Source organism: Vipera ursinii, assembly GCF_947247035.1.
Source record: "Vipera ursinii genome assembly, chromosome: 2".
NCBI classification, from domain to species: domain Eukaryota; kingdom Metazoa; phylum Chordata; class Lepidosauria; order Squamata; family Viperidae; genus Vipera; species Vipera ursinii.
In genome coordinates, this window is record NC_139513.1 from 74519505 (window position 1) to 74542233 (window position 22729).

The following is a 22729-nucleotide window of genomic DNA, read 5'->3' on the forward strand; positions in this document are numbered from 1 at the left end:
ATTAGGCACATCCATTTACATGTCTGCTCTTTTATTTATTAGAACTATAATTAGCCTTTTAGTGTTTATTTTTAGGCAAATTAAGGTTCATTTCTTTGAAATAAAAATGCTGTCTATGTTTTAAAGGGTTGCTTGAGTTTGATGACAAATTGGTCTCTTAGAGAAGAGGCTGCATGCAGAGGATGGGGGTTGCTTGGCCTTTTCCTTGGGGATTTAGATTGAGCTTACTCAACCAATTAGCAAGTATCTGTGTGGGGTGTGTAGGTGTGGATGTATCCACAATGTGTATATGTGTAATGTATGTGTGCATATGGATGGTGCAAAGGATTATCTCAGTGGGCCTGTTGTACACCGCTTCTTGAGCTGACATCTTATTATTAATTACATGGCATATCGGGTTTGGTTTAGCTGTACGTATGGAGAAGTACTTATTTATTTGTATATTTTAATTGCAATAATTCATATGCTGCCTCCCCGTACGGTTCTAGACAGCTCACAATGAATTCAGGCAAAACCCATCGCAACATCACATTAAAAACAGCCTAATCATCAACAACAAAAGCCTAGGCCGTTCTCCAAGGGTTCAGAAATACTTCTGCACTTCACTGCAATTCCTGATAGATGACACCTTCTGCCTTGAAGGGGTATTGGAAAAGGGCGGTTTCAAATAAACAACAGGGAAGGTCTGTCCTCACCTTGGAATGGGTCAGGCTCTTTCCACATTGTGGCAGCCGCCACAGAGAAGGACAGCTTCTTGGCTCCCTTCCACATGGCATTGCAGCCTGCTTTCTTGGAATTCAGGGTTCCATGACAAAGTAGGGCAAGCATCTGCAGCTAGTAATTCTATTGACTATGTGCCATCAAATTTTTCTTGAGTCTTGGTGACTGCGTGGATAGATACTCTCCAGGATGATCTGTACCCAACCTAGTCCTTCAGGTCTTTCAGGGCACACCTTTTGCCACTGTAACTTGAGTTCATCCACCTTGTTTCTGGCTCTCTTTCCTTCTACCCCTCCCAGCATTAAAGCCTTCTTTAGAGTGCTGGGGTTGTGCACAATGTGTCCAAGGTAGGATAATTTGATCCTGGTCATTTGTGTCTTGAGGGAGAACCCTGGATTGATTTGTTCAATAATCCACTGAACAGCTTTCTTGGCTCTCCACAGCATTCTCAGATGACCTCTCCAGCACCAAAATTCAAAAGCATTAATACTCATTAATATTTTTGAAAATTTTCAAAATGAAGTATTTCTTCCCTGGGGGAAAAAAGCTAGCTTTTTTTTTTTTTTTAGCTGGGAGGAACTCTTTCTCGGCATTAATTTTATGACAATCTGATTGTAAAAGAGCAAATATTTATTTTAGGGCGCGGTGGCACTGAGGAGTCACTTGTTAGTAATAAGACATATTTCCTGAGGAAATAATTCTTATTATGACATGAAATTTAAAAAGCTAAACTTTGATTAATTTTCAGACTTCAGTTCTTTAAAAATACTCCTACCTTTTTTTCTCTCCACCCCATTCTCCATGTTTTCTTGGTGAGATTGATTTGTTGTTCATGTGAGCTGAAGCTTTTTCTCAGTAGATTTAGTAGTATACAGAAAGCCAAACATTGATTCAGCGAAATTATGCTGGTTTTACCAAACGGCATTTCAGATGTTATAATTGCAGAGTGTCTTACCTGTCTAAACATCCCAACAGTGTTTATTTTTCAAAGCTCAGCTTCTATTTTTGTGTCTCAAGTTTTAAAGATGTCTGTTTACCCACATCGCAAAGAAGCTAACAAAATACTTAGAATTTCTAATCATAATTAATTATGACCAATGTAATCAACATCAAGCATACACAGATTGCAGACAGTGTTTAGAAGTGATCTGAATAATGTATGACTCTCAGAGATACATGGTATGGCTTCCATAGAGCAGACACCCTGTCTGATGCTTTTATTCTTCAGCATGTTGTATATTTCATGGGGGACAAACACTTATTCTTTTTCACTACATATATGAATGTGGGGTAGTACAAAGCTTTGAAGTGTCAAAAGTATACTTTTTAGTGCTCGGTGTTTTTTGCTATAAAATGAAAAGAGGTCTTCTAAGCATAGGCAGAATCTTATTAACTATGTTTCAATAGCAAATTTGTGTGAAGCAAATTAGATTTATTTTGGCAAAGCAATTCATGTTATAGGGGTTGACATTATCTGCTTCCAAGTGAAGAGTGGAATCCAGTGAAGAAATTCAGGTAGGCTCAAATCACTTTGGACTGCCCTGTCCAGGTGAAGCATCCTGTTACCCTTCACCTCCAGCACTAGCTGAAGTGCTTCCGGACTATGTGGCTCTATGATTATCCACAGTTTATACTGAAGACAAGGCATTCAGCACACTTAAACCACTTTGTCTTGAAACGCTGGCTTGGGCCAAGGTAGATACTGGTGGTATTCTTTCAATATTTGCCAGAGCCTCCAGCTTGCGAGCACTTTGACCAGCTCGGGAGGATATGGCTGCTCTCAGCCTTCCTGTAGAACAGGCTGTGTAGGAAAAGGTTGAGAGACAACTACAATCATTTTAAATTACTCTTTTCAGCCATGGCAGTTTTTAGTTGCATGGACTTCAAAGGCAAGCAGCATGGCCCTTGAGGAGAATTTGGGGAGTAGATGTCCGTGTACCCGGAAGTTGCTACATCTGGAAGTATTGTTTTAAAGTATTCTGCTGGTGCTTGAGTTGCACCAGGTCCATGGTCAAATCAATTGAACAAAAAGCTTAGCTGTACAATATATTCACAGTTGGGATACACAAGTGCTGAGCAAATGGGAATGAAGGATAAGAACTTTGTGCCTCCCATTAATAAAACTATAGCAATGGAACCAGTTGCTGTACCTTTGCTATAATTACTATAATTTCAGTATCTTTACCCTTCCTTTTACTTGCATTGCTAACAAATTTAAACACCACTGTTTCCATTTAAGACGGAAGTGGGTAACCTTTTTTCAGTCAAAGACTGCATTTCTTTGGAAATGATGGGAGAGTGGAATGGAAGTGAGTGGGGCAGATCCGAAAGTAGGAGAGTCACTAATTCTCTTGGTTTTTGAAGCAACCATTCTCCCTCCCTTCCTCCCTCTCTCTTTTGAAACTTGGCTTACACTATAAATAGTGATTTGATGACAATAGACTGCTCCTATGTGATGTAGCAGTATGCCCTGTCAACACATATGTCAGCCCATGTGGCAGCACGAAAGTGAGTTCAGAATTAAACGCCCTCTTATCTCAGTTGTATCTTCATCAGATTTTGAGAAGTCCATGTTTTGCTTTTAGGTTTCTTTCACAGCCAAACCGGCTTGCTGTCATTCTTTTGCCACCGAGAGAGAAATGGGGTTCAGTAATCTACCTGTCAGCTCTTATTCTCCTCTGGAGTTATTTCTTATGTGAACTGAACATATGTCAGAATGCTCTTGAAGACCCAAAATTGTGTTTTGTTCTGGTGCACAGAGAATTTTCACTAGACTGTTTCCTTATCTTACTGCAAGTTGATGTGTTTGTTCAAGACACTGCTTTCTTTCTTTGTTTTGTACTCCTAAATACGATATTTTGATGCTTTTGTTTGCCTTAGAATTGTTGTGTGGAAAAACTCTCAACAGCCTATAATTATTTGATGGAAAAGTGTTTTACACTTCATTCAGTTCCTCAGAGTTCTGAAACTCAGAGTAGAATCACTGAAGTTATCATTTGGCTTTCTGAGCATCAATATTTTTTTGCCAAGTAAAAATGGTAGATCAGAAATAACAGTGAATAGATGTTTTCTGAAGCTACTTGGGGTTTTTGTTGTTCTTGTCAAAGCAACATATGCTTTCTAATATGTTCTGGAAAATCTTGCTAGAGCTAGGAAGTAGATAATAGCACCTTAGTTCCCTAGGAAATCATGCTAAAAGTTACTTGGCTATTGCAGTTTTTCTAAGTAGAATTTTTTTTTCTGAACAGAAGTAACAGCATTCTCCAAGGTATTATTTTCTCTCTTCCTTCCCTATTACAAATTCTGGAGAACCTGGCACATGAACTGTCCCACTTTATATTTTTGAAGGAAAAAGTATTGTGGTATATTTTAGCTAAACGTTTTTCAATAGGAAGGAAATATCCTGCTTTGCCAATAGTCTAGAACTAATGTATATGTACATAATATATTATATATACTATCATTTATAATATATATAATATACAATAGTATTATATATTATATATATAATAGTCTAGAACTATACTATTATATAGATATAATATGTAATGTATTATATATATTACATAATAGTCCAGAACTATTAGAACAATTAATCAACAGAACGACTTGCCTCCAGAAGTTGTGGATGCTTCAACACTAGAGGTTTTTAAGAAGAGACTGGACAACCATTTGTCTGAAATGGTATAGGGTTTCCTGCCTGAGCAGGGGGTTGGACTAGATGACCTCCAAGGTTTCACTCTGTTATTCTGTAAGATATTCTTAAAGCATTCTTTTGTGTTCACAGTCTGCTATTTTCCTCTGTTCTCTGATTTATATATATATTGGATACGAAAGTACAAAATAGAGCTTCTGCTGTATGATTGTATGATAAAATATTTCATTATGATGAATGTATCAAAAAAGTCAAAGTTATGATTGCTGTGAGAACTTTAACTAACTGCCTGACTTGGGCTCAATTATTCGATATTTTTCAGAATGTATTATGCTATGTTTAGCACTGCTTATTCTAATTTCCTATTTAATGGTTCTTATGTAATTTAGGGTGATTTTTCCCCTTCTGAAGCTGAAAGTCTTCAGGCTCCTACAGGTATAAGAATTAAGGGTCCATGATTTAATCATGATTTATAATTTTATTTTAATCTTCTCAGAGATGTCGGAAGACGAACAATTTGCCTTGGCTTTAAAAATGAGTGAGCAAGAAGCCAGACAGTTGAATTCACAAGAGGAGGAAGAGGAAGAACTTTTGAGAAAAGCCATTGCTGAGAGCCTTAGTGTAAGTAGAAGAGATGTACTCCTTTTACTCTTTTTTCCCCCCTGTAGGTTTCAAAAATGACTTTTCTCCAAGGCTGGCTTACGTAAACCTCACTTGGAATCGTAGTCTTAGACAAAGCATCTGACAAGGGAGCAAATATAACAAATATATTTGTTAAGCTTTACTGTGCTAATGGACCTATTGATGCATAATATCTAATTTCACCGTTGGCTATCACCGAGCAGATTAATGTGGAAGTATCATTTATGGTTTTTTTACTGTGTAGAAGAGCAGTCAATTTGATTTCATAATTAGAAGAATACAGATATATATATATACATACACACACACACACACACACACACACACACACACACACGTGCAAATCATTTTCATTTTCTGTTTGCTCTTGTTCTTCCTGTAGAGCTGCCAGCCTTCTGAGCTTTCTGCTGTGGCACCTTTGCCTCTCCTTTCCCAGGCATCAGTGTGTCCAGGGCAAAACCACCCATCTGGAGCAGAGGATTCTCGGCTCCTGGAAGTTCCGCTACCTTCCTCTGAGTCTCCTTGCTCCCTCTTTCCAAGTGACAAAGCTGATGGGAACAGACAGACAGATGTCACCAAGAGTCCCCTGGTAGTACTGACGAGGTTAAGCCAGGACATAGTTGAAAACTCACTAGTCTCTAGCATAATTGTATCTCCAGGGAACAGCCAGCCTTTGGGAAGGTCGGGCTCTTCCTCGCCGGCTGGGAGCTGCTCCAGTGATTCATCACGTAGTGCAGAAGAGGAGTTACCTATTATCCGAAGTCCCACCTTTCCCCAAAGACCTCGGAGGCCTTGGCAACTGGCACCCCGGAGGCTCTTTTCGGAAAAGAGCAGCCTTCTGACACCATCATATGAAGAAATGGAACAGTCCCCAAATTACTTCGAAGGAAATCTTCACCTTGATTGCCCAGGAGTCCTACAGAAGGAAGTCCAGCAGCAGAGTCCTTTCGATCGGGACGGAAGTCCTTCTGAGTTCAGAGATCAGGCTGAGCGTAGTGAAAATACACGTGTGTCTGCCGAGCTTGCAGAAAGGACTGGCCTCCCGGAAAGCGTCCTGCCAATCTGCACCCTTCCTTGGACTGATGAGAAATGCCAGCGGGAAGAGCCGGATGTGGTGCACTACTATTGGGGTGTCCCATTCTGCCCCAAAGGAATAGATCCTAACAAATATACTCAAGTCATCATGTGCCAGCTTGAGGTTTACCAGAAAAGCCTGAAACGGGCTCAGCGGCAGCTCCTGCTGAAGAAGCCGTTTGGGCAACCAATTGTTCCTAATTCACGCTCCCTGAGACAAAGCGAACTTGCAAACGATGAGGAAACGTCACGGCAAAGAGAAGATACCGATGATCAAGAAGGGGAAGACATGGATGAGAAAAAGGAACCCGACAATGTGTCCTGGCTCCTTTCCCGAGTAAATGGAGAGTTTTACAAGCATCCAGCGCAGGATGTAGCAGAGGGAAGCAACTCTGAGTGTGGAGATGAACCAGCAAGCAGCTCTCTTCAGGTACGTTTGCCCTACCTGGAGAATTATGAATCATCAACAACAACAACAAGAGCAGAGCGGCTAAGCATTTTGCTGCGTGCACATTCTTAGATCAAAATGGCAGGAAATTATGCTATTGATTTTTCAGCAGTAAAGGTAAGGTTAGAGGGAATTCTAGGGGACACAAAGAATTGTTTGGGAGCTGTAAATTGCCAACTGCTGTACTGAATGCTATCCAATGATGCTTCAAGGGTTCTGAAGCCATTAGCGTCCTCTGAAAATCTGCTTTTAAGAGTACAGATAGTCCCTGACTTATGATCACAACTGAGCCAAAAAGAATTTGTTGCTAAGCAAGACAATTTTTTAAATTGAGTTTTGCCCCATGTTATGATCTTTTTTGCTAGCATCGTTAAGCGAATCACTGCAGTTGTTAAGTGACTCATGCGGTCATTCAGTGAATCTGGCTTTCCCCCCCTTTGATTTCGCTTGTTGGAAGCCGGCTAGGAAGGTTACAAATGGTGATCACATGATCACAACTGTATAACTGCCATAATTAACATGCCAGTTGCCAAGCTTCCTAATTTTGTGCATGTGATGGGGGGTGGGGAGGGCGACAGTAGTTGTAAGTGTGAAAATTAGTGATGAGTCATTTTTTTCACTGCTGCTTTTAATTTCAAACAGTCACTAAACGAAGGATTGTAAATCAAGGTCTACCTATATACTAATTTAGTTTACAATGTAAATAAAATTATATTCACAAATGCACAGCACTGTAGAATAAGTGGACGCTCTGGGTTGCTGATCAAGGGGTTTTGCTAAAATCATGGCTAGATTATGTTGCATTTGTTAGAATCAGCAAGATGTGAAATCTGTATGGTATTATATTCGGACAGTTGTGGAACATGGTTTATTTTCAGCTGTGAACTTTTGCTACTCTGAGCTGAAATTTTAATTTATATTATTGAATTTGTTTTATTGCTTTGTCCTTTGGAGTTATTACATTTCCCAAACCTATCAATCTTTCATGCTTCCTCTGTGTTTCTGCTTTGCATTTTTGAGCAGTGCGCTCTCCTTTTCATTCATTGTATTATATGACAAAAAATGAGACATATCCAGGAAAACCTCACAATCTCTCTAGTTGTCAAAGTTTATGCAGTGAGGCCAGAACTAAGCTTAATCTTTGTTTCGTTTGCTGAAAGTATCCTTTAAATATCTACTGAGTGGCCGCTAGGTGTCAGGTTTTCTCTCTTCAGGGGGAAGAGGCAGCTTTCGCTCACCACCGTGTCTGAAACCCATTGCTAGTCAGATGAAGTATTTATTGCTGTTGTATTTTAAATTTGTGTCAGCCTTTTTCAACCCTCATTTTTCATAACGACTTCGCTGCTAGATCATTGTATAACTTCATCTTCTTCCGGCTGAACCTGAACCTTCTTGTTACTATTTTCAAGTATATTTGATTGTTTACCCTGGTGATAGAAAGATACTTAACTTGTTTTGTGATATTTATACTCAACCTTATAATGTTGAACATTCTGAGGAAAATCTGTCACGTCTGCATTTTCTTTTAGAAATGGAGGAGCAGTACAGTTTGTGCTTTAGGTCTCGTAGACTTGGCTCCAAAGCGGTTATATTTAAACAACCTTAAAGATGACCTGCAAAGAGAAACAGTTGGCTTTGTGCCCAATTTCTTTACTCACTTATGATAAGCTGGCAATGACCTGAATGGTTTAAGGTCAAACCTTCTCTGTTCTCTTGTTGGAACCTCTGACCATATTTAATTTGGAATGTATTTTGGCAAGTGAAATGCACAGTAAGCCTCCATGACTGCTGAATTCTTGAGCTTTTCATGCAGCTCAAGTTGGGGAATAATGGTCTTGACATTTAAAATTGCTTTAGGACCACAAGAGACAAATGGCATAATTGGGGGAACTTGAAAATACAATTAAAATGCAAAAAGCTTAAGTCCTCACTTGTAAATAGACACAAAAGCACTTTATAATGGTAGAACAGAGAAGTAAAGGCGGGAAGGCAGCCAAGTCTAACAATATGCTTCCCGACAGGTAATTTTTAACATTGCTTTTCTTTCTTCCACATGAAATAGAACATGGAAGCAGCGGGCAGATAATTCAAAGTCTACTTTCCATGTTTTAAGCTTCATTTGAGCATCGTATTTTTCTTTGTCGTAATTACCTACCGGCATATTTGTCACCGTTTCAGTGCCCTTTGTGTTGACAGTAGTGGAAGCACTAATGTATTTAAAGTGCCAACATGTCTCCTTAGTTGTTCAGTCCAAGCAGATGCTATCAGCCAGCTGCTTGGTTGAGCCACTTGTTACTACTACAGTATAGCTGAATAAGTTGTCAATGTAGAATCTGCAAGGTGCTTTTTCGGGTGGTTTGCATTAGTGGCAAGCCTATTTAACTGTACTGCTTGCCTTTGCTCACTTGCAAAATGGTTAACGAAGGCAACAGCTACAGCTTCTTCCGGTCTTCCCTAATGATTCTTTTGCTCACTGCGATTCCATGAAATTGTGTTAAAATGGTTAAAAGTGCTTGAGTGACTCTTTCAAGCTCCATGTGTTCTTCAGGAAGAAGCATATACTTCTGTTGACATAGCGGGACATTTTTCTTATTTGTTGTCCAGAGTGAAGCAAGTGGTTGCAGCAGTTGTGGACTTCTGCTGAAAATAATATTCCCGTGAAACTGTTGCGAATACTCTAATCGTGCTAATTCTCCATTCTCTCCTCCATTTTATGGGCAGGTGTTTGGGGTTCAATCAATCAGAATCGAGCTGGAAAGGACTTTGGAGGCATTGTAGTCCAGCCCGCTCCTCAAGCAGGAGACCCTATACCAGGGGTAGGCAACCTCGGCTCTTTTATGACTCATGGATTTCAACTCCCAGAATTCCTGAGCATAGCTGGCTCAGGAATTCTGGGAGTTGAAGTCCATGAGTCATAAAAGAGCCGAGGTTGCCTACCCCCTGCCCTATACCATTTCCGACAGTTTCTTCTTAAAAAACCCGAGTGGTGACGGCAAGCTCTTCCACTGGTTAATTGTTCTCACCGTTAGGAAGTTTTTCCTTAATTCCAGGTTGCTTTTCCCCTTGATTAGTTTCCATCAGTTGTTTCTTGCCTCCTGGTGCTTTGGGAGATATGTTGACCCCCCTCCTTTTTGTGGCAGCTTCTCAAATATTGGAACACTGCTATCATGTCCCCCCTGGTCCTTCTTTTCTCTAGACTAGCCAAACTCAAGTCCTGCAACTGTTCTTCTTATCTTTTAGCCTCCAGGACTTTAATCATCTGGATAAAGGACAATTATTTCAAAGAGAGAGGGGGATGCTTTGATATGGGAACAAGAGGCTTCAAATCTATCTAATTTAACATTAAGAAGCAAGTCAGTTTCTTCATTTTTTTTCTAGGACTGATTGAACAAACATTAAGATCTTCTGAATCTGAATAAGCATATTCCCTTAAAAAAGAAAGGAACTGAGAAAGATAAATTTGGGGGTGGTCATTTGTATTGCATTTTAAACATCTGCTCTACCATCTTAAGAATATAAGAGGAGATTCTTTGCAAAGTGCAAAGGAAAAGCCAGTTTGACGTAGAGGCCTCAAGGTAGAAGCCAAAAAGACTGTGATTTCTAGTCCCACCATAGGCCCAAAGTCAACTGGCTGACCTTGCGCCCGTCATTCTCCCAGCCCTAGGAAGGAGGAAAGGCAAAACCATTTTCGAAAAATCTTGCCAAGGGACTAATCTAGGCAGGTGCCAGGATTCAAATATATTACCTGATGGCACACACACCCTGGAAAAGTATACTTGTTGAGTCTACTCATGGTCCTAGGGCTATTTGCCTTTCCCCTTTAAGCCGTGTTTGCAAGCTTTTCCAATAATATTGAGTCTGCTCTTGAAACATAGTAGGAAGGAGATTATGTGTAATAGCATTTGTCCTCACTTGTAGTTAGGACCATATTCTTCACCCAAAATGGATAATTCACAATATGTTTGCTTAGACTGACAAAAAATATGGGGGCATAGGAAGAAGAGAGAAAGGGAAGAGTAAATGCGGGTGGGAGTGGGGAGATTGGGAAAAGAGAATGGAAAAACATACCGTATATACTTGAGTATAAGCCGAATTTTTCAGCCCACTTTTTGGGCTGAAAAATTCCACTTCGGCTTATACTCCAGTCAACAAAAAAAACTTACCGAGGACTTGTGCGCGGCCGAGGCTTTGGTGCTTCCGGGATCGCCCGCACCTCTCCCAAGCCACCGCCGTCCGAGACCTGCCGAAGTTTGGGGAGGTTTGGGGAGGTGCGCGCGCACCTCCCCAAACTCCGCGCCTTGCCTGCCTGCTTCTTTCCGCAGCGGAAAGAAGCAGGCAGGCAGGGCGCGGAGGAACGGAGACTTGCCGACGTTTGGGGAGGTTTGGGCGCCTCCCCAAACCTCGGCAGGTCTCCGTTCCTCCGCGCAGACCTGCCGACGTTTGGGGAGGTTTGGGCGCCTCCCCAAACGTCCCCAAACCTCGGCAGGTCTCCGTTCCTCCGCGCAGACCTGCCGACCTTTGGGGAGGTTTGGGCGCCTCCCCAAACGTCCCCAAACCTCGGCAGGTCTCCGTTCCTGTTTGGGGAGCTTTGGGCGCCTCCCCAAACCTCCCCAAACCTCGGCAGGTCTCCGTTCCTCCGCGCAGACCTGCCGACCTTTGGGGAGGTTTGGGCGCCTCCCCAAACCTCCCCAAACCTCGGCAGGTCTCCGTTCCTGTTTGGGGAGGTTTGGGCGCCTCCCCAAACCTCCCCAAACCTCGGCAGGTCTCCGTTCCTCCGCGCAGACCTGCCGACCTTTGGGGAGGTTTGGGCGCCTCCCCAAACGTCCCCAAACCTCGGCAGGTCTCCGTTCCTCCGCGCAGACCTGCCGACCTTTGGGGAGGTTTGGGCGCCTCCCCAAACCTCCCCAAACCTCGGCAGGTCTCCGTTCCTCCGCGCAGACCTGCCGACCTTTGGGGAGGTTTGGGCGCCTCCCCAAACCTCCCCAAACCTCGGCAGGTCTCCGTTCCTGTTTGGGGAGCTTTGGGCGCCTCCCCAAACCTCCCCAAACCTCGGCAGGTCTCCGTTCCTCCGCGCAGACCTGCCGACCTTTGGGGAGGTTTGGGCGCCTCCCCAAACCTCCCCAAACCTCGGCAGGTCTCCGTTCCTGTTTGGGGAGGTTTGGGCGCCTCCCCAAACCTCCCCAAACCTCGGCAGGTCTCCGTTCCTCCGCGCAGACCTGCCGACCTTTGGGGAGGTTTGGGCGCCTCCCCAAACCTCCCCAAACCTCGGCAGGTCTCCGTTCCTGTTTGGGGAGGTTTGGGCGCCTCCCCAAACCTCCCCAAACCTCGGCAGGTCTCCGTTCCTCCGCGCAGACCTGCCGACCTTTGGGGAGGTTTGGGCGCCTCCCCAAACCTCCCCAAACCTCGGCAGGTCTCCGTTCCTGTTTGGGGAGGTTTGGGCGCCTCCCCAAACCTCCCCAAACCTCGGCAGGTCTCCGTTCCTGTTTGGGGAGGTTTGGGCGCCTCCCCAAACCTCGGCAGGTCTCCGTTCCTCCGCGCAGACCTGCCGACCTTTGGGGAGGTTTGGGCGCCTCCCCAAACGTCCCCAAACCTCGGCAGGTCTCCGTTCCTCCGCGCAGACCTGCCGACCTTTGGGGAGGTTTGGGCGCCTCCCCAAACGTCCCCAAACCTCGGCAGGTCTCCGTTCCTGTTTGGGGAGGTTTGGGCGCCTCCCCAAACCTCCCCAAACCTCGGCAGGTCTCCGTTCCTCCGCGCAGACCTGCCGACCTTTGGGGAGGTTTGGGCGCCTCCCCAAACGTCCCCAAACCTCGGCAGGTCTCCGTTCCTGTTTGGGGAGGTTTGGGCGCCTCCCCAAACGTCCCCAAACCTCGGCAGGTCTCCGTTCCTCCGCGCAGACCTGCCGACCTTTGGGGAGGTTTGGGCGCCTCCCCAAACGTCCCCAAACCTCGGCAGGTCTCCGTTCCTGTTTGGGGAGCTTTGGGCGCCTCCCCAAACCTCCCCAAACCTCGGCAGGTCTCCGTTCCTCCGCGCAGACCTGCCGACCTTTGGGGAGGTTTGGGCGCCTCCCCAAACCTCCCCAAACCTCGGCAGGTCTCCGTTCCTGTTTGGGGAGGTTTGGGCGCCTCCCCAAACCTCCCCAAACCTCGGCAGGTCTCCGTTCCTCCGCGCAGACCTGCCGACCTTTGGGGAGGTTTGGGCGCCTCCCCAAACGTCCCCAAACCTCGGCAGGTCTCCGTTCCTGTTTGGGGAGGTTTGGGCGCCTCCCCAAACGTCCCCAAACCTCGGCAGGTCTCCGTTCCTCCGCGCAGACCTGCCGACCTTTGGGGAGGTTTGGGCGCCTCCCCAAACCTCGGCAGGTCTCCGTTCCTGTTTGGGGAGGTTTGGGCGCCTCCCCAAACCTCCCCAAACCTCGGCAGGTCTCCGTTCCTCCGCGCAGACCTGCCGAGGTTTGGGGAGGTTTGGGGAGGCGCCCAAACCTCCCCAAAGGTCGGCAGGAAGAACGGAGACCTGCCGAGGTTTGGGGAGGTTTGGGGAGGCGCCCAAACCTCCCCAAAGGTCGGCAGGTCTGCGCGGAGGAACGGAGACCTGCCGAGGTTTGGGGAGGTTTGGGGAGGCGCCCAAACCTCCCCAAACAGGAACGGAGACCTGCCGAGGTTTGGGGAGGCGCCCAAACCTCCCCAAACGTCGGCAGGTCTGCGCGGAGGAACGGAGACCTGCCGAGGTTTGGGGAGGTTTGGGGAGGCGCCCAAACCTCCCCAAACAGGAACGGAGACCTGCCGAGGTTTGGGGACGTTTGGTGAGGCGCCCAAAGCTCCCCAAAGGTCGGCAGGTCTGCACGGAGGAACGGAGACCTGCCGAGGTTTGGGGAGGTTTGGGGAGGCGCCCAAACCTCCCCAAACAGGAACGGAGACCTGCCGAGGTTTGGGGACGTTTGGGGAGGCGCCCAAACCTCCCCAAAGGTCGGCAGGTCTGCGCGGAGGAACGGAGACCTGCCGAGGTTTGGGGACGTTTGGGGAGGCGCCCAAACCTCCCCAAACAGGAACGGAGACCTGCCGAGGTTTGGGGACGTTTGGGGAGGCGCCCAAACCTCCCCAAAGGTCGGCAGGTCTGCGCGGAGGAACGGAGACCTGCCGAGGTTTGGGGAGGTTTGGGGAGGCGCCCAAACCTCCCCAAACAGGAACGGAGACCTGCCGAGGTTTGGGGAGGTTTGGGGAGGCGCCCAAACCTCCCCAAACAGGAACGGAGACCTGTCGAGGTTTGGGGACGTTTGGGGAGGCGCCCAAACCTCCCCAAAGGTCGGCAGGTCTGCGCGGAGGAACGGAGACCTGCCGAGGTTTGGGGAGGTTTGGGGAGGCGCCCAAACCTCCCCAAACAGGAACGGAGACCTGCCGAGGTTTGGGGAGGTTTGGGGAGGCGCCCAAACCTCCCCAAAGGTCGGCAGGTCTGCGCGGAGGAACGGAGACCTGCCGAGGTTTGGGGAGGTTTGGGGAGGCGCCCAAAGCTCCCCAAACAGGAACGGAGACCTGCCGAGGTTTGGGGACGTTTGGGGAGGCGCCCAAACCTCCCCAAAGGTCGGCAGGTCTGCGCGGAGGAACGGAGACCTGCCGAGGTTTGGGGACGTTTGGGGAGGCGCCCAAACCTCCCCAAACGTCGGCAGGTCTGCGCGGAGGAACGGAGACCTGCCGAGGTTTGGGGAGGCGCCCAAACCTCCCCAAACAGGAACGGAGACCTGCCGAGGTTTGGGGACGTTTGGGGAGGCGCCCAAACCTCCCCAAAGGTCGGCAGGTCTGCGCGGAGGAACGGAGACCTGCCGAGGTTTGGGGAGGCGCCCAAACCTCCCCAAACAGGAACGGAGACCTGCCGAGGTTTGGGGACGTTTGGGGAGGTGCCCAAACCTCCCCAAACAGGAACGGAGACCTGCCGAGGTTTGGGGACGTTTGGGGAGGCGCCCAAACCTCCCCAAAGGTCGGCAGGTCTGCGCGGAGGAACGGAGACCTGCCGAGGTTTGGGGAGGCGCCCAAACATCCCCAAACAGGAACGGAGACCTGCCGAGGTTTGGGGAGGTTTGGGGAGGCGCCCAAACCTCCCCAAAGGTCGGCAGGTCTGCGCGGAGGAACGGAGACCTGCCGAGGTTTGGGGAGGTTTGGGGAGGCGCCCAAAGCTCCCCAAACAGGAACGGAGACCTGCCGAGGTTTGGGGACGTTTGGGGAGGCGCCCAAACCTCCCCAAAGGTCGGCAGGTCTGCGCGGAGGAACGGAGACCTGCCGAGGTTTGGGGACGTTTGGGGAGGCGCCCAAACCTCCCGAAACGTCGGCAGGTCTGCGCGGAGGAACGGAGACCTGCCGAGGTTTGGGGAGGTTTGGGGAGGCGCCCAAACCTCCCCAAAGGTCGGCAGGAGGAACGGAGACCTGCCGACGAGCCGCGGCCACACAGGGTATTCCTGTGTATTCAGGCTTGCAAAATGGCGGATCGAGCCTCTGCTGGCGGCAGAGGCTTGCAGAACGGCGGATCGGCTTATACTCGAGTCAATAACTTTTTCCAGTTTTTGGGGGTGAAATTGGGGGTCTCGGCTTATACTCGAGTCGGCTTATACTCAAGTATATACGGTAATCACAAATTTAGCAGAATAAGGTTAAAGGTCTGTCAGAATTAAGGAGTATGACAGTTGTCAGACTAGAGCAGGGGTGGGCAACCTTGGCTCTTTTATGACTTGTGGACTTCAACTCCCAGAATTCCTGAGCCAGCATGGCTCAGCTTGGAAACCTCCCCCTTTTCCCTCAGCATGGCTGGCTCAGGATTTCTGGGAGTTGAAGTCCATGAGTCATAAAAGAGCCAAGGTTGCCTGGGCTACAGATTCTAGCTTTCTACTCTCAGAATGTTTTCTTATTCTTTTACACCAAAAAGTTTTGTGTGTAGAAAAACACAGGTAAATATTTAGCACTTGGCCCTGGAAGAATTCTCAAATCCAGAAAGCCACTTCATTTAAAATTTGTATAGTAGAACATATTTACTTTTCAGAATACGCATTTGGTACAATTAGTTTCTCGCTAATGTCTGTAGATATGAAATGATAATCCATTTGTCAACTTTATTTCCAGCTGATTAATTCTGATGTGGACTTCATTTTTTCAGGGTATATATACTCACAAAACATTTTGCAAGATTGCATTTCTCTTTTAGACAATGAAGTGATGCATTCAATATCTGAAGTGTATTAGTTCTCCAGATTGGTTCTTTTTCAGAGTTAGCCTTTATAGCACCCTTGCTTCTGAATTTAACTTTTGAGTTTAGGTTTCATGAAAACAAACTCTTGTTATGATTATTATCCCAACTTGTCCAACAGAAGATGCCTTCTTGGCTGCAATTCTTGGTTTGTATCACTTTCTGTTTTGGTATTGGTTGTTAAGCAGATCTCCTTGATGAGAACTTAATTATGGGAAATTAGTTATGGTGGTTATCTGGTTTCTTCTAGCTTTTATTAGGACTCTGTAGCGATTTGATTTGAAGGAGACCTTCTCAAATACACTTCTAGGGGAATAAGAATGTATATGCCATAACTCCCAGGAAAAGACCCAGCTTCTTTAAGTAGTTGCCAGCAACTATTAGGTGACCTTTTCCTTTTGGAATCTGCTTCTTCTAACTTTTATGATTTTGAAATCAGGTGATCTTTGGGTCTCTTTAGATGTGTAATATAGTTGAGGTAGTCCTCAATATACGACCTCAGTTGAGCCCCAAACGTTTGTTGCTAAGCATGACATTTGTTAAGTGAATCTTGCCATAGTTATTAAGTGAATCACTGCAGTTGTTCACTTCGTCACCCTTCCCCATGGACTTTGCTTGTTAGAAGGTCACAAAAGGGGATCACGTGACCCCGGGACACTGCAGCCATCGTAAATGTGGCTCAGTTGCCAAGCCCCTGAATTTTGACCATGTGACCACCACGGAGATGCCGCAAGGGTGGTAAGTGTGAGAAATGATCATAAGTTACATTTTTGTGAGTCACTTCAAACGGTCACTAAGTGAACAGTTGTAAGTCGAGGACTACTTGTAAATATAGCCAATAATGTAATGTATAGTCAAATAATAATTATGTTTTTTTCTTCTTAGGCTTCCCAGGTGCTGTTTGCAGAAGATATGCTTGAAGAAAGGGAGCCTGTACAGATTACACAAAGGCAAGGAGATAAATTTCATCACTGTTGATTCTGTAATAACCAAAATGGTTACTAAGCAGGACTAGGTAGTGGCATATATGATCCAGCAGAAGAGAATAGCCGTCGGAAATGTGCCCAATTCTTTAAAATATAAAGGAAAAAGTATCCATTGCAGCAAAGATTTTTTTTCATAAGTACAGCTCCTGGCCAAAAAAACGTGATGATTTAATTTGACATTGCTCAAAGCAGTAGGCTTTCGGGAATAGCGACAGCAATAAATTCAGAGTCCATGTGTAGGCATGGTTTTTGTGTGTGTCTGTGTGTTTGTGTGTCTGTGTGTGCACGCACACATGCATGTGTATGAAATGGAAAGAATAGAAGAGGAATCTAAGAAAATCATCCTAATAGTGACAAATATTTGTTTCCTTGAGACAACAATGTTCTTGGAAGCCCAAATAAGGTAGGAGCGAGTGATGCATGTAATTTGGGAGCTTCAGAAAAAGGGAACAGAAGGACGGAGCTGCTGCTTACGTTTTACATTTGGGTCACCGCTATGTACCTTCTTTAGCAGGAACAGCAAGATGGCCATTTCTAGGGATATATTCTTGGAAGTCTGCTTCTTAGAAGCTTCGTAAAGCAAGAATTAAATGTGCAAGCTAGAACAGTTTTCCACCGAGATCAGAAAATGAAGGCTATTTGAGGAGATGGCACAGGTCAGGGAATGTTTCATGAAATAAATTCCCAGGAAAGTTCCAATATTTGTGCTCAGTCAGAGGTTGCTGGGAAAAGCCACTTAATTCTTAGGTTGTTTTCCCAGGTCTTATAATTAAATGGCCTTGGCATGAGGCCACCAGTTTTTCACTGCCTGATATCCTCTTTTCATTGATCTAACAACATTTGGGCTGAATGCTGAATGAGGGAGCAGACTAACTGATGTGATAACTCTTCCCACCCTGCAGCCAGGAAGGAATAACATGTACAGAATTACACAAGGAATTTGTTGGTTTGTTTTTTATGGTAATGCTTTTGGGGGGGGGGGTGTTTGAGATGTTCAAGTGTGGGACGGTTTCTTTCTCTTCCCCATTCAGGAGGGACTGAATGGGGACGAGCAAAGGAGGTGGGGGGGAAAACCCCTCTTGTTTCTTCACTGTGACATTGTTTGGGAAGTATTCATTAGCTAGCATTTAAAAGGGAAAGCCCTAATTCTGGATGGTATTTGTCTAGATTTCAAATGGTCATAATGGAAAACCATCAATCTCTTAAGGCTTGTTCCAATTTCCCAGACCTCATCGGACCTCTGGGATCAAGGCTGACCATTCCGTACTGTGACATCTAATTTCATCAGAAAGTGCATCTGCCTTGAACTAACCATAGCCATGCTGTTCTCAAGTCTTGTGCAGATTAAAAGCTGCCATCTGGCAAGTGGCCCTTTGCCAGCAGAGCCCTGTGCTGGACAGTGCACGGCACCCAAGTTAGTAGGTTTGAGACGCTCTTTGATTCTTTGGCTTCTGGAGTAATTTTGGAAATGGTTTCTTCCAAAGACATTTTCCTCTGCTGGTTTCTGTGGGCCACTCAGCTTTATTGTTTCCTAGCTTATGCAAAGTACAGATTGAGATTTTAATAAGTGGTTTTATGTTTTGTTACCAAGAGGTAGTTGATGTAGTGAGCAATGCACGAGGACTTCAAATTGATTAGCCTGTTTTATAAAGGTCGTGGCAAATTGTTTAGCAGAGGCCTTTTTGATGTAAATCTTGATAGTTTACATTGGAGCTTGGATTCATAACAACTGGTTTAAAGTAGTTTTATTAATAGTTATGTTAAATGATTATTTCGTATTTATGAGTAGTTTTATTTTATTTTATTTATTTTATTTTATTTTATTAGATTTATATACCGCCCCTCTCCATTTTATTTAAAGAGTGAGAGAAGTCACGTGATTTTCCATTAGAATTTTCTTATTTATCATAAATTGGGCAATGACTGTTTCTGTCTACTTAATTTAGTAACTCTTTTCTTTAGTCAGTACTGGGATTTATGTTTTTTTATATATACACTCAAATACTTTGGCCACCTAATGAGAAGGAAGGACTCACTGGAGAAGAGCCTAATGCTGGGAAAGATCGAGGGCAAGAGAAGAAGGGGACGACAGAGAATGAGGTGGCTGGATGGAGTCACTGAAGCAGTAGGCGTGAGCCTAAATGGACTCCAGAAGATGGTAGAGGACAGGAAGGCCTGCAGGAACGTTGTCCATAGGGTCACGATGGGTCGGACACGACTTCGCAACTAACAACAACAACAATATATACACTTGCATATTTGATCTCTCCAGCAAGGGAACTACACAGAACTCACGGGAAGCATGAAAGGATGGTTATGTCGTAGTAGCTTAGCCTCTTTCTCTTATGACATGGAGACAACATGACTTTGCTGGAAAGTGGAAATGAGAGGAATCAGGCAAAGTTGAATGTAGCATAAGGGGAAAAAAATGCTCTTTTCATGTTGGCAAGTCTTTGCTATGCAGAAACTTTGAATTGTGTCAGATTCCTGCCTTCTGAAAAAACAACAACAACTGATCAGTAAAATATGGATAATGAAGCGTTCATTGTCAAAAAGATCACTGCGCTGTTCTGCTTTTAGGAGTTACTAAGCATATGGCTGTTTTGCTACCCGGCATGTTCCTGTGACCAGGACTAAAAACCATCGGGGAAACATTTACCGATCTCAGTAAACAGCCTTCCTTTTGCACATTTCTTTTAGGACGTGTTGGGAGGCAAATTGTTTGCAGGCTTTTTTTTTTTTGAGACACTTTTTTCCCCCCCCCTCTTGTTGCATTCTCTCTCCTCTTTGAATAAGCAGAGCTTACAGAATCCCACCCGCCTTTCACCGAATGCTTTGTGGCTTTGATTTATCATCTGTTTGTGTTTTTGGCAGCATTTCTGCCTTGACTCCCTTGGACAATACGAAGAACCCAGACATTGCCACAGAGGATCATGCTGAGGAGGAAATCACCGTGTGCCCTGGTATGACCTCTGCTTACAGTCGATTTGCAATTTTGAGTCAGAAAGGTTATGTCCTTTCCTTTCAGGCAGGCCCTTATTGTTTATGATTAAGTGGGACTTCAGAGCGTTCCCCCCCCCCATAAGCCCTTTGCTTCCAGGGCATATTGCCTGCAGATGCTTCTCGCCCCATTATTTTCCTTTTTCTATTGTTTGCTTGGCACCAGACTGAGGGTGAAATAAGTGAGACTTGTGTTCAGCTGCTTTGTTTTGAATAAATACTATTTTGGTAAATGTTTATAGTGACCTTTTTTTCTTAGTTAGGTTTAACAGGACAAGGTCTCTTGATCCTGTCCTTCGGAGACTGAATGAAACGCTTGTTCCTCCTAGTTCCGAACGAGCAACTTGATTCAGTGAACGAGGAATGGATCAAGGTGAAACTGTTCTCTTCCGAAGCCGTTCTGATTCTGACCTTGTTTTCTTAAAGCAAGCTTTTTTCCAGTTGTACATTTGACACAGGATTAAGTTTCACTGTGAGGTTTCCCACAGATGATTGGCTAAGGTTTTTTTTATCGAGGGAAGTATAGACCGGATACGAAGGAAACACCAGCTACGTGGGTGCTGAGCTGAGGGGTTTTATTCTTGCATAATATTATTCACCAGCTTGCACCATCAAGTGTACAGTTTACGTGCCCTCCTGTTCCCTGTTTCTCATTTCGCCGTAGAGCGGCATTAGTTTTATCTACACATGGCTGCACTATGGCTTTTAAACTTCTACTTCAGCTGTGTTGTTGCACGTTGTCTGCTAACATTTGTGACAAGTCTAAAAAATGTTTAGAAACTGTGAAGACACTGTAAAGCAAATGGAATACGTTTTATCAGCTTGTGTGGAGTCTGCTGGGGGGGGAGGGGGTTGGAAGGGGCTTACAGAGTCTAGGAAGGCGGGGGTGGGGGTGGGGTGGGGGTGGGGCGGGCTGCCGCCGCCACTGCTAACATGGAGATTTCTGTTTGCAGAAACCCAGCAGAGTCCATCCCAAGCTGTTGAGCCTGAGAGTGGAGAAATCCATTCATCCAGCAAAGATGTCTTTCTGCAGGTAAGCAGGTCCTTAGGGAATAACAGCCAGCAAAGCATCTGGACTGCGGAGTCTCATTGCTTACCCATTTTCCAAAATGAGCTGCTTTGCGAAACGAGAGGCAGCTTGCTAGAAAAATCTTGTCCGGAAATGCCTCCTCTCATCTTGGGCCTCCTGGTGTGTTTTTTTTTTTTCCTTTTTATCATCAATTTCTCCTCCGTGGTTATGGCACTTCTTCTTAGTTAAGGGTTTTCTCGTTGACTTTCTCACATTGGGCATTTTGGGCGCAACACTTATCAGTATGGTGCCTTTGTGAGCAGTGATATGCTAAAATGTGCCAGAGGACACCACTGGATGCTGCTGTGGAAAGGGCAACCAGTTGCTCCCGGCTCATGTTTCTAACTGAACAAAGGGGTTACAAGCATGAGAGCAAAATTGATTTCACAGTGAGATTAAACTCCCCACTGTTGCTTATGGAAACGGAGTGGGCAGAATGTGTGGTGTCAGTGCTGGCTTGAATGGCGCTGTCGAATTTTGGACCGATTGCTATGCTCGTATTAGTGCTTTCATTGAACAAGCTTAGATGTTTCTCTAAATTAACCCGGAGAAAATCTTCTCTTGCTTGTATCATTATCACCAGACGAATGCTGTTGGGTTGAGTTTTCAGTGTACCGGTGCTGCAGTCACCGTGCAGCTGTCATGACAATGACATCTGACTTCAGTTGCTGTTTCTGGTAAAGACACCTAGTTAGGTTGCAATTTAAAGGGGGAGGGGATATCAAAAGAACTCCCAGGTGCTGTTCTGACAGGTTACATGAATGCAGCAAATTGAAGAATGCTTGACAAGATGACTCGTATGTGAAAAGCATAATTCTTAGAGGGCCCCCCCCCAGCCTCCGCAGGGTGTGGTGCCTATATGAAGATGGCTACAGTATAGAGCATAACCTTGTCACAGGCATCTTAATGCATAGCTTAGGCCAGGGGTCTGCAACCTTGACAACCTGGACTTCAGCTCCCAGGATTCCTCAGCCAGCTATGCTGGGAGCTGAAGTCCACAAGTCTTAAAAGTTGTCAAGGTTGCAGACCCCCGGCTTAGGCACTTCTGGCCAAGTGCCCTTAGTCTGCTAGAATTTGGGGCTGTGTGAGAGAGTATATCAATGAATAGCCAAGTGCTCGTGGTCTAAAAGGGCAGTAGGGTGGTCTCAATTAGGAGAAGGTCCTTTATATTTTATGAAGGGGTTCTGGGCTGGAGTTAGGAGGGGTGGGATTTCTGTTGTAGCGCCAATTCATTGGAATGACGTTTCCCTCGGAAAAAAAAGTATAAATAAGGCTTTGCTACAACTTAGACTCTAGGCTGCAAGTCTTTTTTTTTAATTCCTCCTGCCATTTGAAATGTTATGAAGGTGCAGTTGAACTACTCATAGCTGTTGCAATGTTATTTTATGTATTTCATTACTGTATGCTGTGTTATGTATTCCTGGAATTCAACACATTTTTCAAACACCGTGCAATATACGAAGGGGCCTGCCATGATAAGAGGTGGATAAATATTTAAAATAATTAAATAAAAGAACTGTGCAGGCAGGCAGGCAGCAGGTGGTCAGAATGAGAGTCGCTTGGAATAAGAAAGTAGCCCATCTTACGCCTTGCCTTGTGGTGCTGAGCAGAGGGATCCAAATGCTACGGCATGATTTAATCCTCAAGTTAAACAGAGTTAGACGGAGCATAATAGCATCTTGAGTTCCATGGCTGAGCAATTAATGAGACAAACTATTCAACAAGCTTGTTTCTGTATCCATACTGCTGCTGCCTCATTTGCCGGCCCACAGAGGAGGTTTCAGCTGCAAACTGCAGGGGATACTGTGGCTTTCCCCTTGGCTGGGTGGGCTGCCAATCATGCAGTTAAAGCATCTCTCTGCCCTTCTCCCAGGACTTATCAAAAGCCATTCAGAGGGAAGGGACTGACAAGT

General features: G+C 45.5%; 1 protein-coding gene across 8 annotated transcripts in view; it reads left to right on the forward strand.

Moving 5' to 3' along the window:
- The window catches only part of UIMC1 (ubiquitin interaction motif containing 1), a 92017-nt gene that overhangs the window by 38880 nt on the left and 30408 nt on the right, over positions 1-22729 (forward strand). For all 8 annotated transcript variants that reach the window (XM_083354101.1, XM_083354100.1, XM_083354102.1 and 5 more), the window contains 5 exons: positions 4872-4996; positions 5400-6521; positions 16647-16711; positions 19622-19710; positions 20701-20780. In XM_083354101.1, the coding sequence (XP_083210227.1) occupies positions 4872-4996; positions 5400-6521; positions 16647-16711; positions 19622-19710; positions 20701-20780 (1481 nt within the window). The remainder of the gene's footprint in view (positions 1-4871; positions 4997-5399; positions 6522-16646; positions 16712-19621; positions 19711-20700; positions 20781-22729) is intronic.